Genomic DNA, 15,176 nt, shown 5'->3' with positions numbered 1-15,176 from the left:
CATCCATGAGGTTACATCAAATCACTCCGCTAAGACGGGGGATAAAGCAGATAAAACAACCATACAGAACAAACGATTAAACACTCACTGTCCTCAAAGCCTATGAAGCCCATCATTTGGCATCGGAAGCCCCCTGTGGAGTGGTGGGTATGTTTTGGGCCAGCTGTTCATGGACCACAATTCACCAAATCTAGAGGCATTTAGTATAAATGAAGTCCAGTTGAGTTTGAAATGTAATTCTTAAATGTGTGAAATATTACTATGCAATATACTAAATTATTCCTTTGATGGCAAAGCTGAATTTTCAGCATCATTACTCCAGTGTCCAGTCTTCAGTGTCACATGATCCTTCTGAAATCATTCTAATATGCTGATTGGTGCTCAATAAATATTTATTTCTGTTATCAATGTTGAAAACAGTTGATTAATATTGCTGCTTAAAACCCTGATACTCTATCATTTCTTTTTTTTTAAGAAGAAATGTATACTTTTATTAATCAAGAATGCATTAAATTGTGTCATTAAGGACATTTACAAACGTGGAGCACCAAATCAGCATAAGGACCATGTGACACTGAAGACTGGAGTAATGATCCTGAATATTCAGCTTTTCCATCACAGGAATAAATTACATTTTAAAATATATTAAACAAGAAAACAAAATGTAGTTTAATATGTAATCATATTTCACAATATTCCTGTTTTTACTGTATTTTTGATCAGCCTTAGTTGCCATAAGAGACTTCTTTCTTTCAAAAACTTTTTTGACGAGTAGTGTATGTATAATACTCTACACTTTAATAAACCCTCCCTGAGAAATATTCACTGGAGTAAAAAGTGTGACAACATACTCCTGTCTTTCGAAGAGTGTGGTTGATAATGCATGTCTGTTTTACTTGTTCGTCATTGTGTAACAGTGATCCACGTAACACGTCTATTTGTAACCGAGACGAGCGTCTCAAACAGCCAGTAATGAGGATAAGGTCGGGCCACTGGGTCAGGACACCTTGCTTTAAAAGTTTTACACAGGGCAAAACATTAGCATTCTTAAAACTCATGATAATGAAGTGATGTGGTTATATCTCTCTGACGGCTATGAAAACTACATGACTCAATAACAGTCAACAGATTCCTCCGGGTAATCACAATAATGCTATAGAAGAACTGCCTTCAATTGATTTTAAGCGAGTTACATTTTAATAATATCCTCTTTAGCAAAGATCTTAAACATTTTAACCAACTGCATTCTTTTTTATTTCACTATTCTTGTTCAGAATATATAATTAAAGAACAAAACTGGCATTTTTTACTATAACCTGATAGCACACCTTGCTAGAGAATGGAATAATAATAATAAATAAATAAATAAACAAACAGTACAAGACCAGAATTTAACACAAACAAGTTTTATTTTTCCTCCAACATACCGTGTACAACAGATATAAGAGAGGTATCTGAACATGTCAAATAATAATATTTATTAATATCATTATTGTAACAATAACATGGAATGTAGTTTTGAATCTTCTTTTCTTTATTTTCTTTTTTGAATTTTCTTTTTAGTTTATTTAGGAAATATGACAAATAAATAAAGCTTTATCATAGTCTCTGTATGTCAACTAACTATCTGAATATAGTTCTCTCTTCACGATGGGTAAAGGTGCAACGGGACGGTGCTGTAGAGCGACAGTTAACAGTCTTCCTTTTCGACACCTACTGTTCCTTCATTCAACAAGGAGTGTTCGGAAGCTAATCAAAGTTCTGGAACCTTCTCAAGGAAAGAATACGGGAACAAAATCAGGTCCTTCTTTTGTAAATAACCATTTTATCTTCTCAATAAATAGAACGAAAAGGGGAACCAAAAACACACGCTAGGGGAAGGGAGTAAAGCTACTGAACACAGAGGAAGCCGATCATGTGACGTTTCAATGTTAGCCTCTCGACCCTTTTTAATCCTCTACGCACACAAAAATCAGCAAAAAGACACCAAAAACAACTGAACAGGTGGAGTTTTCGAGATTTTAACTGAGCTGAACATCTCGAGGGACTGAAAGAATGAGGAATAGAAAGAGAAAGAAGCATTTCCCCCATTCGAACGCCCTGCTGGTTTAATCTGTGCCGTGATCCTCTAGTTGGGAAATGATGGTGATGAGGTTCTCCAATCCGAAGATGTAACCGCTATCCTGGCCCTCGTGGACAACACTATCCTCCCCGTAGTGCCTGCAAGTGGTGTGGGCAAAGTCAATCATGCGCACGTCTACGGCCGGGCCGCTGTCTGACCTGGCCACGCGTCGCACGCCTGCAGAGGCGCTGGCGCCGCTTCCACCACCGCAAGCACCGCTGATGCTACTGCTGCTAGCCGCACCTGCACCGTGAGGGAATCCAAAAGCACCTCCCTCCTCTTCTTCCTCCTCGTCCTCCTCTTCTTCCTCTTCGTCATCTTCCTCCTCCTCTTCCGAAAGTCCATCCTCTGGGGAATGGCGGGATCGCGGAGGGTCTCCGTCGTAGATTATCAAGAGCGAGCTGGAGTAAAAGCGGTAGCTTTCGCAGGCCTCCAGGGCCGCCTGCATGTCTCGCAGCCTCCGAAGCACCGGCGACAGGAGCTCGCGCCTCAGCCGCCTCCCGTCGTGGAAGAACTGAAAGATGGCCTCTTTGAAGCCAGGCAGGGTCAGCTTGCGGCCGTGGTACTTGTTCATGAACATGAGCTGCCCTGTGTCCGAATGGTACACCTGGAGGAAAGCAGAGGAGTGTGTAAATGAAATATTACTAGGGGTGTAACGATACCTTCATTTCACGATTCGATATATATCACGATACTGAACTCACGATACGATATTATTGCGATACTCCCAAGACATATGATAAAAGGTTAACAAAAAATGTACCGTTGATTAAAATGCTAACTTTGATATTACATTGTGGGTTTAAATGAACAGGTTTGGACTTGGTGCTTGTAATTCAAAGACAATGGTGACACCAGAATAAAAATATTCATGATTCTGAAGCTGACCATTGCATTATTATACATTATAATCAACATTATATAGTAGTTTAATGTAGTACTGACACTTAAACTCTGAAAACATGATTTTTTTTCTTATACAGTAATTTCTATTTTGGGTGAACTATCCACGATACATATTGTCACTATCCACGATACGTATTGTTGCATTTTTGTATTGCGATATATTGTGGCACGATATATTGTTACACCCCTAAATATTACCTTTCTAATATTTTCCTTATGGAATCACGTTTGAGTGCTACGCTTACCTGCATGCCACAGAGGCGCACTCCGATGCTGGCGGATGTACTTTGCTGACACTTGCGAATCTGCATGGCCTTCTTCTCCTCAGAGGCGTCGTCCCCGTGCTGCCTCGTGCCCATCTTCAGATCGAGCACGCATGGAACCGTGTAGCGCCACGTCAGGTTCTCTAACAGGATGAATTCTGATGGGAGGTGCTGGGTTAAGGGAAACACAGATTCTCCTGGCTTTTCTATAAATTGTGCTACACAATTAACCTTTGTTTTTGTTGCAGGATAAAATGCTCTTCCTTTTATTTTCCTTCCAATTGTCCTCACTAATTGTTTGCAGACAAAAGAAGCTGTATAATGAACTTTTCCAGCTTTGTAATGTGCTGTGCTATTTGTTGTGCAGTGAATATCTATATTTTTTTGTGATTTTTAAGTAAACATTTGGTAAAATAGGCGTTTAAACATTCTAGAATATTTTCAGTGATTTTTAAGGAAAAACTAAAAACTAATAAAATGATTTGAAATAAGATTAAATTATTAATTTAAAGCCATTTTTGTATAATTACAATTCCTATTTGCCATCATTAATTTGTATCACACATTTTATTTAAAAATGTATATATTACCATCATTTATAATAATATACCATAATTTACTTTTCATTGGCAATAAATAAACTAAAATATATCGTTTTTTATAATCAAATATATTTTTTATAAACTCACTATTGTTTAAAATATTTAACGTTTTTCAAAAGAAGTCTCTTTGCTCACTAAGACTCGATTTATGTGGTCAAAAATACAGAAAAACAGTAATATTGTGAAAATAAATATTATTTGATATTTTGTATTTAGATATATTTCAAAATGTAATTTATTCCTTTGATGGTAAAGCTAAATTTTTAGCATAATTACTCCAGTTTTCAGTGTCACATGATCCCTCAGAAATCATTCTAATATGATTATTTGGTGATCAAGAAAGATTTCGTATTATTATCATCAATGTCGACAGTTGTGCTGCTTAACATTTTTTGCGGAAACCATGATACATTTTTTTAAAGGATTTTTTGATTAATAGAAAGTTCAAAAGACCAGCATTAATTTGAAATAGAGATTTGTAGTAACATTATGAATGTCTTTAAAAGTATTAATTTATTTCAAAAATATCTCACTGGTCCCAAACTTTTGAACAGTTTTATATATATATATATATATATATATATATATATATATATATATATATATATATATATATATATATATATATATATATCTGTGTGTGTGTGTGTGTGTATAATAATCTAACTAACATCAGTAAACTACACTAGACCAATCCACCTTTGTTGTTTGTGGCAGCACTTAAGGATACTGTATTGGTTGCGGTGTTTTGCGTTCTCCTTCATCCTCTGCAGATGTTGTTGGTGGCACTTGAGGCTCCAGGGGTTGTGCTTGAGCTGAGGGCCGGCAGCATTGCCCTCCAGACTGTAGTAGAACACATCGGCCTGCTTAAGCCACTCCTCCTCGCGTTTCACACTGCAGGGGTGAAGACAGAGGTGAGTCAGCCAGACAGACAGATTAGGGCTAACATGTTGGATCAGACTACTTGTTTGGATGAACTCAACATGTTTTTTTAGAGATCTGAACAAACCCTAGGACACCCAAATAAGCTTGAAGCAATATGCAAAAAGCATTCAGGACAACTTAACAACCACATAGCAAAATCCTGGATTCATGTTGGCTTGGGCAAGAGTTCATACACTGCAAATATGTTTGACCTTGAATATTATGATTTTTTTATCTGATTATGTTATTATATGAATAGGATTTGGAAAATGATTTAATGCTACTGCGACATACACGTTTGCTACAGCTCCAATAAGTGCATTTCCTTTCGGTTTTACAGTAGAGTGATGTATGGAGGGTTATTACTTATGATTCGTAAAATCCTAAATCCCGCACGGAGAACAAATGCCCCTTATGTGCTCTTTCACCCCTTCCCCAGTCACACAGGGGTCACTTCTAATAAGTCACAAAGCTACGCTGGTTACATAACCACTTGCTAAACTTTGGCTCAAAACACACATTTGCACCAGTCCGGCTGCCAGGAACTGAGAGTGCATCTGCTCTGCCCAGCTGGGTGTCCTGTGGGTCAGTGCGTTCAGCGCCTCTTCATGACGACGACATTACGATCGGTCACATTCTCACTGAGTCAGACACGTACTGAGCAGGGCCATTATTACAGGAGAACACAGGCTAGTATTATTCCAGAGATGTGGGGTGGTGTGGTCTAGGCATTCAAACTTCTGCTAACTGTAAAGCTGCTGGTTTGATCCGCAAGGAACAGCACATGATTTGTCAGCATTGTGCCCTTGTCAGATTCTGAACCTCAGCGTCTGGTAAAAGCCTACTAAAGCCGCGTTTCCACCGAAATTACCCGAGACAATTTGTCCCAGGAACTTTTGTTTACCCCAGACCGGTTACTTTCTGCGTTTTCACCGCGGTCTAAAGTACCTGGAAGATTATAAACTGCGCGCGACTGCTCCTACCAGTCTGCGACGGACAGTGATCAGTTTTGAGCGCCACATTTATAATAAGTATGGAGGAGATTCAAACTGTGCTGCGGTTGTTTGTTGTGATGTATTGGTTTACTAACGAGGTAACGTTAATTAACAAAACGGTAGAAAAGAGACGAGCACTGATACTAAAGCGTGTTCATAAAATTAGACGATGCGGACATTGGCCTTGAGACGGCTGGGACGAACGCGCAGGAAATTTCCTGTTACACAAATACGCTTAATAAAGCCTGAATCTCGTCGTCGGTCCAGCTGTGTTTTTATTAAATGAAATTCCATATTTGCAGACAGATGACTCTCACTGCATGAAGCCACGAACCGCAATAGATTTTTAAAAAAGCCGGTTAAAATAGAATGCTGCGTGGAGTCATCCAATCAAAATGCGGCGTGAACACAACCAATCAGCATGTTCAGCGAGTCCCACCCCCGAAAGTTCCTGAACTTTGGAAAAGTACTACCTCGCCAGCAGGGACTTTCTGAGGGGGAAATATTTACCCGGAACTTCATTTAGACCCTGATTCCTGCGGTGTAAACACACCGAGTACCAGCCCAAAGTTCCTAGTTCCTGGGGAAAGTTCCCGCGGTGGAAACGCGGCTTAATATTTCAGCAAGGGTTTAGCACACATCACATTGGATTTATTTCAGGGGTTCAAAATTGAATAGCCACAACAATACAAATCTATATAAAAGAAGAAATTTAAAGATTTCATCTTGGTTTTGAAAGAATCTAATGATGCAAATGATAATGCAAAACTGTGCTACAATGTAGGCTAGTAGGTGGTTGTCAGGTCAGTGCTATACGGTTGATAAGGTAAAATTAGTGTTTTTTAGCACGTTATTAAACAGCTGTTAGGGTGTTCTGGGTAATTGCTAGAAGGGCTGACCAATTAAGGGGGAAAAAATCCAATTGTGATTTTTCTGATAAAAATTGTGAATTACTGCACATTTTTAGGGCTAACCATTTTGTTTAACCCTAAAATATTGTTATAATGATTATTATTATTAGATAAATATAAACAAAATAAGAAGTATAACTATTGTTATAATTTCACTGTAAAAAATAAAATCACGCAATAAAAAAATAAAATAAAAAGAAATTAACATTACAATACTTACTTATAAATACACAAGTAGTGTTCCCAAATGCACGACGTAAGTGACCCAAAAACCAGAGCAGATGTAGAGATGGATTTATTTTAGATAGAGCATATTTAATATATTTATATATATTTAATTAAATTGCAGCCTTTGTGATTTGATAATAGCAATAAGCCATATCGCGAATTCTATTTTATTTTGATTATTCATTCAGCCCTACTTGCCAGGTGGTTTAATTACATCTTCCGCTAGCGTGGGCGTTAATATTGTTATAGTTTTCAATCTTGGTGTGAATGGGCCTTAACTCGTCAATCCTATTTCCTACGCATCAAATATGTATATTAACAAGCCTATTGCACAATCAATGGTTACCGTCCCCTTACCTCTTCTCCTTATCCTTCCGAGTGTGTCTGGACCGGTCCTTGCTGTAGCCCTCATTGTCCAGCAGCATCTTACTGACCCATTTTTTTTTGTTATTGGGATCCAGGTCGGCCGAGGGGACCACATTCTCCAGGTCCCCAAGATCACTGTGCAGAGGGTACGCAATAAGACACAAATTCCCTTCCTCGTCCTCCTCGAAACTCACCGACACCACACCTGCAGAGAGAGAGATGGAATAGGAGAGGGAGAAAAAAGAATGAGGTCAGAGGTGAATCCATAACAACTTCACTTTAGCAAAGAAGTAGTCAGAGTTCCGAGCTTAAAGTCTGGGAAATCTTTAACATCTCTTACCCACTTCTCTTTTTTGCTCTTAAAAGCTCCCGAATCTTTAACAAAAGCTACTGAGCCGACAGCACGGGCTGGTCCTAACCTGATTGGAATCACACAATCCATAACAAACAAACAAGACAGAAATACTTAGAACAGAAAGAAAGAGGAGAAAGAGAAAGAGAAAGAGAAAGAGAGAGAGAGAGAGAGAGAGAGAGAGAGAGAGAGAGAGAGAGAGAGAGAGAGAGAGAGAGAGAGAGAGAGAGAGAGAGAGAGAGAGAGAGAGAGAGAGAGAGAGAGAGAGAGAGAGAGAGAGAGAGAGAGAGCAGCCAATGAACAGGAGCTGTGACTTCACTGGATTGGTTCTCTCAATCGGTCATGGCAAACCATAAGAAACGTTTACGTTCGATCAGTTGCCGCACAAGGATGAAACCAGCCCACAAACAAATGACAAGAGGCTTAAGATATGATGAAACCAACACTATTTATTGTCAAATAGCAAATCATATCACTTCATGACTCAAATTCAAAACTGATATTATCAACACATCAGATAAAACACAATGGACCAAAACCTGGGGAAATCACAGAAGAAAAACGTGGACATTACAAGAATGACAAGAATGTATTATGAACCCGAAAGGCAGTCCCAAACAGTCTAAAATGTGTTAAGAGACATACATGAGACATTTGCAACAAATCAAATATATGATTGATATTCTGAAAGAGAGAAATTACTACCAGGATGAATCTCATGATAAAAATAAAATTCAAATCGATTTTTGCGTCGATTTTATGCCCATTATTTTCAATGATGATTCCCATTGGCCTCCTATTACTCTAGTATTTTAATGCATCAAAGTAAAAATATGCAATACTTTTAATTTAAGATGATTTAAATAAAAGTCAGATCAAAAATCCCACCATGTATACATTTTAATCATGTAGGTTTCATCAGTTTTTTTTTGCATCATAATAAAGAAATGTACAGTATTGTAATGACAATAATGCCACAATGCAAAAAAAAACACCCAAAGTCTCACCTAGATGTTTAATTCAGAACAATTAAACAAGGAAGTGTCAAAAGCAAGCACTGATGCAGTAATTTCCAACAGTTCATAAAAAGAAATGCATTTCAAGACACCCCAAAAAAACAACCACAAAGATTATGCCCAAGATTCTGTTTTGACATCACACCCATCCCTCAACCTCACCCAATAGAAAAACAGAGAAGCACACTTATCAACACACTGGAAACCAGGGCACTTTTAAAGAGCACGGACACTGCAGTGTGCATCAAAACAAAGCTGTAAATATATTTTTTTTTTAAAGTAGGGGGAAAAAAAGAGACCAATGAATGAACAGAAGCGAACATCTAAACTGGTTGAACTTGTCTTTCCAGGTTCTTCTCGGGAATGACAGAAAAATCTTGATACCACAAGTGTGTGGGATGCAGTCAATGATGTCATATCAGCAGTCTTTTGGTCCAGATAGAAACGTATGTCATTGCATTGGTGCTTATTTTTCAAGTCTGTCAGGCTGGGAAGCATTCCAAATTCAGGTATTTCTTCCTCAAGCAAAACTGTGATACCAAGGTGTACAGCCTTGCCAGCATGTAATAACTTACCTTATAGGGGCCCTACCCGAAAGGGATCTTTACAAGGATAGTAATACACCCAAACATTTAGATACATTTAAACATGACTTTCTTACTTCTAATGAAGAATGATAGTAACTATTCACATCTATTATAATAATAAACAAATTCAATGAATGTGACTGAAAGGGCGTCACTTTTTCTGTTCCACAGAATAGAAAGTCATACGGGTAAGGAACAACATGAGGGTGAGTAAATGATGACAATTTTTATTTTTGAGTGACCTGTCCCTTTAAGAATTGATAATATTACAACAGCGCCCTCGTGAGAAAACAGCGTTAAAACGGAAACACAGCAGAATTGCTGGCCTTCATTTAACGTGAAGATGTTTTTTTACACTCTAACATACCGAAAGATATCATATTGTACCCCAAAGACACTTGTGAAAGAGAAAGCAATAGCCTGTATAGGCATAAAACCAGAATAATACGTCGCATTATTACTTACCTCTATATTGCGGTGTAAACTTCCGCATAGCCGCAGGGAGGCTCTTGTAAAACTGGTGCTCCCGGGGGATGAGGGGCTTGCATATTGTCTGCTCCCCGAAGCGAAGCACACACGAGTGTCCCCCCACCTGGTGCACAAAGGGCTCAAGGAGCACCCCTTTCCCCATATACCCCTGCGGCTCTGTCTGCATCCCCTCGATGGCTGGGCTCATCCTCCGGGGGCATTAGACTCTTACTCCGGTCCAGTTGGACACCACAAGACGTGTAACGTTAGACGGTTAAAATTACGAGATTGTCTCTATATTTCTCTCTGCCTTTCGTTTTTTCCCCTCGATTCACTCTATCGTTTACTCACGATCAGGGATGTGATCTCAACCGTGCAGTAGAACACTGCAGGACATAAACAAAAGAAGCCGGAATGAGGAAGAAAGACGACACGACAAAAAAAGAGCTCTGTGTTTTGATTCAAATCCTTTCTTTTATGACAAGAGTCATCTAGTTTGTATCTTTCTTATTTAATAAAATGGTCTATATTTGTTCTAATGGTGAAATACAAGGGATTACACCGAGAAAGAGCAGTTTAATCGCCGAAGTGTCAACCGCCTTCTCTCAAACTCTTCTTCTACTGACACCGTAATCTCTCACCGAACTGAGAAAATGTCAGCGCTGCATCACAAACCCCGCCTCTAATATCAAACTGGCCAATCAGAGCGCCGGAAATGGTGCTGGGTGGCAACCAGTGGAGAGGACAGAATGCGAACAAAGAGTGAGGAAGGGTGGGGGAGGGGAGGAAGTAGATGGAAAACAGTCTGGGGTGGAGGAGGTGAAGCAGCAGCAGCTCAGGCTCAGCTGTGTTTTTCTCTCTGTGTGACATGGATGTAAGCTGGTAAGTGCATACGTTAAGGCACTCGCTAGGGTCACAACACGAAAATTCAGAAAATGCAGCTTTACAAGTACGGGGAAACGAAAGCTGAACTGAAAATTAACTATAAAATAGCAGATAACATTGACATGGCCACATTTTTTCTATGAAGAAAAAACAATAATTTTAACAATATAAACAATAGTGCTTTTGTGAATAGAGCTTTTCACTATACACATGAGATTTGCAATAGGCTATATAGTAGGCTATCGCTTTACGTGAGTAGGCTAAATGCTAAAAAGTTAGACCTAGTTTAAATATTTTTGATTATCTAAAAAAATCAAGCAGTTGAGATTTGCTAGCATTAATATAGTCAGTCATTTCATAATAATAATCATTACATTTATATAGCGCTTTTCTCAGCACTTTAAAAAAGAAGCTTTACAAAGGGGAATCTCCTCAACATACATATATATATATATATATATATATATATATATATATATATATATATAGGGGATGATTAGGAGGCCACTGGGCAAATTTGGCCTGGATGCCGGGGTTATTCTCTCGAAAGACATCCTGGTATTTTTTGTCTCATCCGAAGGACGGTGCTCTTTGACAGTAGTGTCCCCGTCACTACACTGGGGCGTTAGGACCATAGGGTTAGGGACCCACACAGACCAGAGGGTGAGCGCCCCCTGCTGGCCTCACTAACACCTCTTCCATAATATTATATGTACAGCAGCAGCAGCATGTCTTACTTGCTCACAGCAATGTCTGTGAATGTATAGCAGTAGCAAGTCTCTGTATACTTGCTCTGCAGCAGCGTAGCAGATCTATTCAGCCAAGACCAAATTACAATGCTATGATCTATTACCATGCTAGTTTACATTTTGTAATTATAAACAGTCATGCGGTAAGAAATAGATATAGCCAAATATTGCTTTACGTGAGTGTAATGTATGTATTCTGGTAAAGTTAGATGTACTAGGTAGGTCTATATACAACATTAAATATATTGCTGGATGATAATAGGCCTATACAGTTTACATTTTGCATAGGTATAAGCAATCAAGAAGTTGAGATTTGCAATATTATGCATGTAGGTGAATAAGGATGTACTAAGTTACAGATGTAATTGAAAGTCATGGCATAACACTTACATAACACATTGTACAGTAATATATGTAGTCCCCTAGTGTGTGAGCAAAAGGCAACTGCATGTGGCTTGCACATTAAAAAATAATATTATTAAATGTAGAACATACAAAATGCTATTAGCAATAGTATGATATAATTTGTGAAACCGTTTGGTAGAAATACAGGCAAATGAGTGGAAAAACAGGTGACATGATACCAATGGACCACATGGTAGAGGATTACAATTGTGTAATTTGGTGTCAATCGTTCAGCCGACAAAATCAAATAGGGTGCCAGTGAACATATGTTTGTTTTCTGAGGAACTGAGAGTGCTGAGTTTCAGACAATGGCAATATCAGTGATTTTTTTATTATTGGAAATGTGTATAAAATGCTGTTATGATATTCAGTGCAAAAAAAATTGGTTGGTGATGAGAGGAAATGGGCAATATAGTTCTGAAGACATCAGAAAAAGTTAATGGAATGTACTGGCCACATTATTTTCCTCAGAGAAAGAGAATCTTAGTTTGAAGGAGGATAGATACACGTATCGTCAACAGTAGGAGATCTGCAGTAGTGTTGGACCACAGGCAGAGGGTTTGACTTTAATCCCTCTCTCTAATCCTGCCTGCTGGAACTCACGAGTGGAAAAATGGGCCATGGAAAAAGTGTGAGAGAAGAATGAAAAGCATGAATGAATTAAAGGGCAGGGAACCCCTTTTTTAAGTTAACAAAGGAGATGGATACTATAATTATTGAATATGACTAGTCAAAGACCATCTATTAAGTTTACCATTGTCTAATATGGAAAATACATAAAGGATTTATTATAGTCCATCTGCAGTCAATAATTGTATCCCTTAAAACTCATCTTTGATCACCAAAATGACATATTTAAAAGATCTTTCCTGGGGGAAACAAATCTGCATGCCTTAAAATAGCTTGAATGTAACTGTAACCATTACATATACGCGGAACCATGAATATAAAAATTTGCCCCGCCTCCACTCACACACACCAGTTTAGAATACCTGATCCACTCGGTCAACTTAAAGGGTCATGAAACCCGTTGTGGTATGGCACGGCAGGGATAACTGTCATTGGCCAGGGGCCCATGCATATCGACTGTCATTAGAAATCTGTGGTAAAACGTGAGTAAAAAATGCTTGATTTTTTTTTTATAGCTGGCAAAGTTAAAAGTCTAATGAAATACACTGACACCTAATTTCTGTCCTTTCAAAAGTAACTGAACGCCCTGTAATCGAATTCTATCGAATAAAACATATTTTATCAAGAAACGCTTGATCAACTCAGAACGTCAGTAGAAAAAAGCATATAGTTCATCATAACATCGTAATATACATCATATACATAATTCACCCGCTATATTGTTAAATGTACTGATTTTTCATATCAACAGTAAAATATACAGGTATAACCTGGTTACAACTCTTGAGACTCCCCTGCTTCGTAGCAGTTAACAATATGCTAAAATTGACATTATTGGTTACAAGGTAATTTGTGATGTAAGAAATGTTTGCGATTTCAAACCGCGTTTTTGAGACTGTCTTTTTTCACTGCAATTTTAAGGAGAATATACTCCACAATGCTGATTTATGAATTTGCACATGGTTTGTCTTAAAGCATATTAAAAACACCTAAGCAACATTAAAAACTTGGTATCACTTTAAATATCATTTACTCATCTGCATGTTGTTCCAAAAAAAAAAAAATCTTGCATGGAACATAAGCAAAATATTTTGTCCAATCATTTGCATAAACAAGATTGTAACTGGTGGCTGTCAAGCTAAAAGGGACAAATAAGATAGGCTACCAAGTATTCCGTAAATTATATTCTGGAGCCAGAAAATAGCTTAGAGTGAGAAAAAGACAAATTTAGGTTGTTATACGCTGAAATCTATTTTGCATTAGCAGCATTTTCTCTGATTCAGAGCTTTAAACATTAAAACATCATTACCGTGTTTCAGAGTGTGAGCATGGCAGGGTCAAAGGGGCACACAATTCATTTATTCATTAAAGGAACAAATGCAACTTGAGGGGTGGTATATCAGCGGTTAAAGGCCAGTGATACAAAAGCCTGACACTTTGATCTCAGAGACCTGTGAACTTGAGAATCCCTGAGAGAACCATTGTGCCTTTAAATAGAGTGCTCTTTGTGGAGGGCCGTCACTGATATTTGTATACCGTACACTCTTAGAAGAAAAGGTTCTATATAGAACCTTAAAAGGTTCTATAGGCGCTTCGTATTTGGAACCCCTAAAAGGTTCTATACAGAACCCAAGAAAGGGTTCTTTCTTGTCATTATAGAACCTTTTTAGCATAAAAGGTTCTTTGGAGTTGAATAAAGAACCCTATGGTTCTATATAGAACCCCAATGAACCCTTTTTTTCTAAGAGTGTAGAACCTTTTAGGGGTTCCAAATACGAAGCGCCTATAGAACCTTTTAAGGTTCTATATAGAACCTTTTCTTCTAATGCTACGCTATGTAAACAGCATCTGCTAAATGACTAGTAATTGTGATTACAAAACTAACCAAAATAACCTAATATACGTCTATTAAGAACTGTGCAGACCAGTATGTTTAATGTTTAAACAATAATGACCTCCAGTCAAGTAATGAAACGAGGAGAGGAGCCAATTCAAACTGCTGACAGAGTGAAACACCAGCGTAATTACTGATCTGAGACGGAGCAGGGAGTTTTGGCAATTGCTCGCTGTTGCAATAGATTCTGAGATATGAAACATTGTGATCTTTGGCTGTGTAAATCTGAGACCTGAACGAGAATGAGAGAACCGAATAATACAATTAGTGATAGGTTAGCTGGGGCATTTTCTTCGAGTTCTAACAAGGGCATTAAAACCTCGCCCAATGCCAAGGCAGTACTTAACTTCTCTTCATTCAATCCCAGACTTGGTACACTGTGATCCAGCCCAAACAAAGTCTGCAGGAGCATGGTCTGCCCTGTAACCCAATAAGAACTGGAGGTCAAAGCCAAGGCCAAGACTGGGCTTCATGGAGGCAGGTGAGAATGTGAGACAGTAATGCGATTAGGGCTCTGCTAATCTCTTAATGTGGCTATCAATGGGTTAAAGACACTGAGATTGATGCACAGACTGGCATCAAACCTGGACAAAGTGTACTTGTTAGAATGTTCTGTGCAAATGTAAACAACATAGCTGGGTATTTGGTCTTGTGAGATAGAGATTTCTTAATGTTAATAAAAAATTACTTTTTAGGCTTATGCTTCTCCGATATATCTGCCAATTCTTATACCATCAATTATTGTCTTTTCCATTGCATTGAATACTGTATTTCAGAAATATGTCACATTATGGAAGATAATGGATTGTGAATGCTGTTTTTAAGTCTGTGCATATTTGTGCGTTACGAATAATGCAATCTATAATAAGCTAT

General features: G+C 38.2%; 1 protein-coding gene across 1 annotated transcript; it reads right to left on the bottom strand.

Annotated features, from left to right (window-relative positions):
• Positions 1-1,393: 1,393 nt before the first annotated feature.
• On the bottom strand, positions 1,394-10,398 carry ip6k2a (inositol hexakisphosphate kinase 2a). Its single transcript, XM_079627755.1, has 5 exons — positions 9,738-10,398; positions 7,309-7,522; positions 4,624-4,787; positions 3,274-3,449; positions 1,394-2,729 (listed from the first exon to the last, which is right to left on the bottom strand). The coding sequence occupies exons 1-5, from the start codon at positions 9,946-9,948 to the stop codon at positions 2,109-2,111; spliced, it is 1,386 nt and encodes a 461-aa protein (XP_079483881.1). The 5' UTR covers positions 9,949-10,398; the 3' UTR covers positions 1,394-2,108.
• Between the last annotated feature and the right edge of the window lie 4,778 nt (positions 10,399-15,176).

The sequence above is a fragment of the Phoxinus phoxinus genome (assembly GCF_949152265.1).
Source record: "Phoxinus phoxinus genome assembly, chromosome: 11".
In the NCBI taxonomy this organism is placed as follows: Eukaryota; Metazoa; Chordata; class Actinopteri; order Cypriniformes; family Leuciscidae; genus Phoxinus; species Phoxinus phoxinus.
Note: the sequence above shows the minus strand (reverse complement) of the source record. Positions and strands in the feature narration are given on the sequence as shown.

Excerpts from the sequence above, each read along its gene's own strand:
- ip6k2a (XM_079627755.1), bottom strand. The coding sequence starts at position 9,948 with ATGAGCCCAGCCATCGAGGGGATGCAGACAGAGCCGCAGGGGTATATG. Across the intron at positions 7,523-9,737 it reads GTTTACACCGCAATATAGAG|GTGTGGTGTCGGTGAGTTTC; the intron begins GTAAGTAATAAT and ends CTCTCTCTGCAG. Across the intron at positions 2,730-3,273 it reads TGCGCCTCTGTGGCATGCAG|GTGTACCATTCGGACACAGG; the intron begins GTAAGCGTAGCA and ends GCTTTCCTCCAG.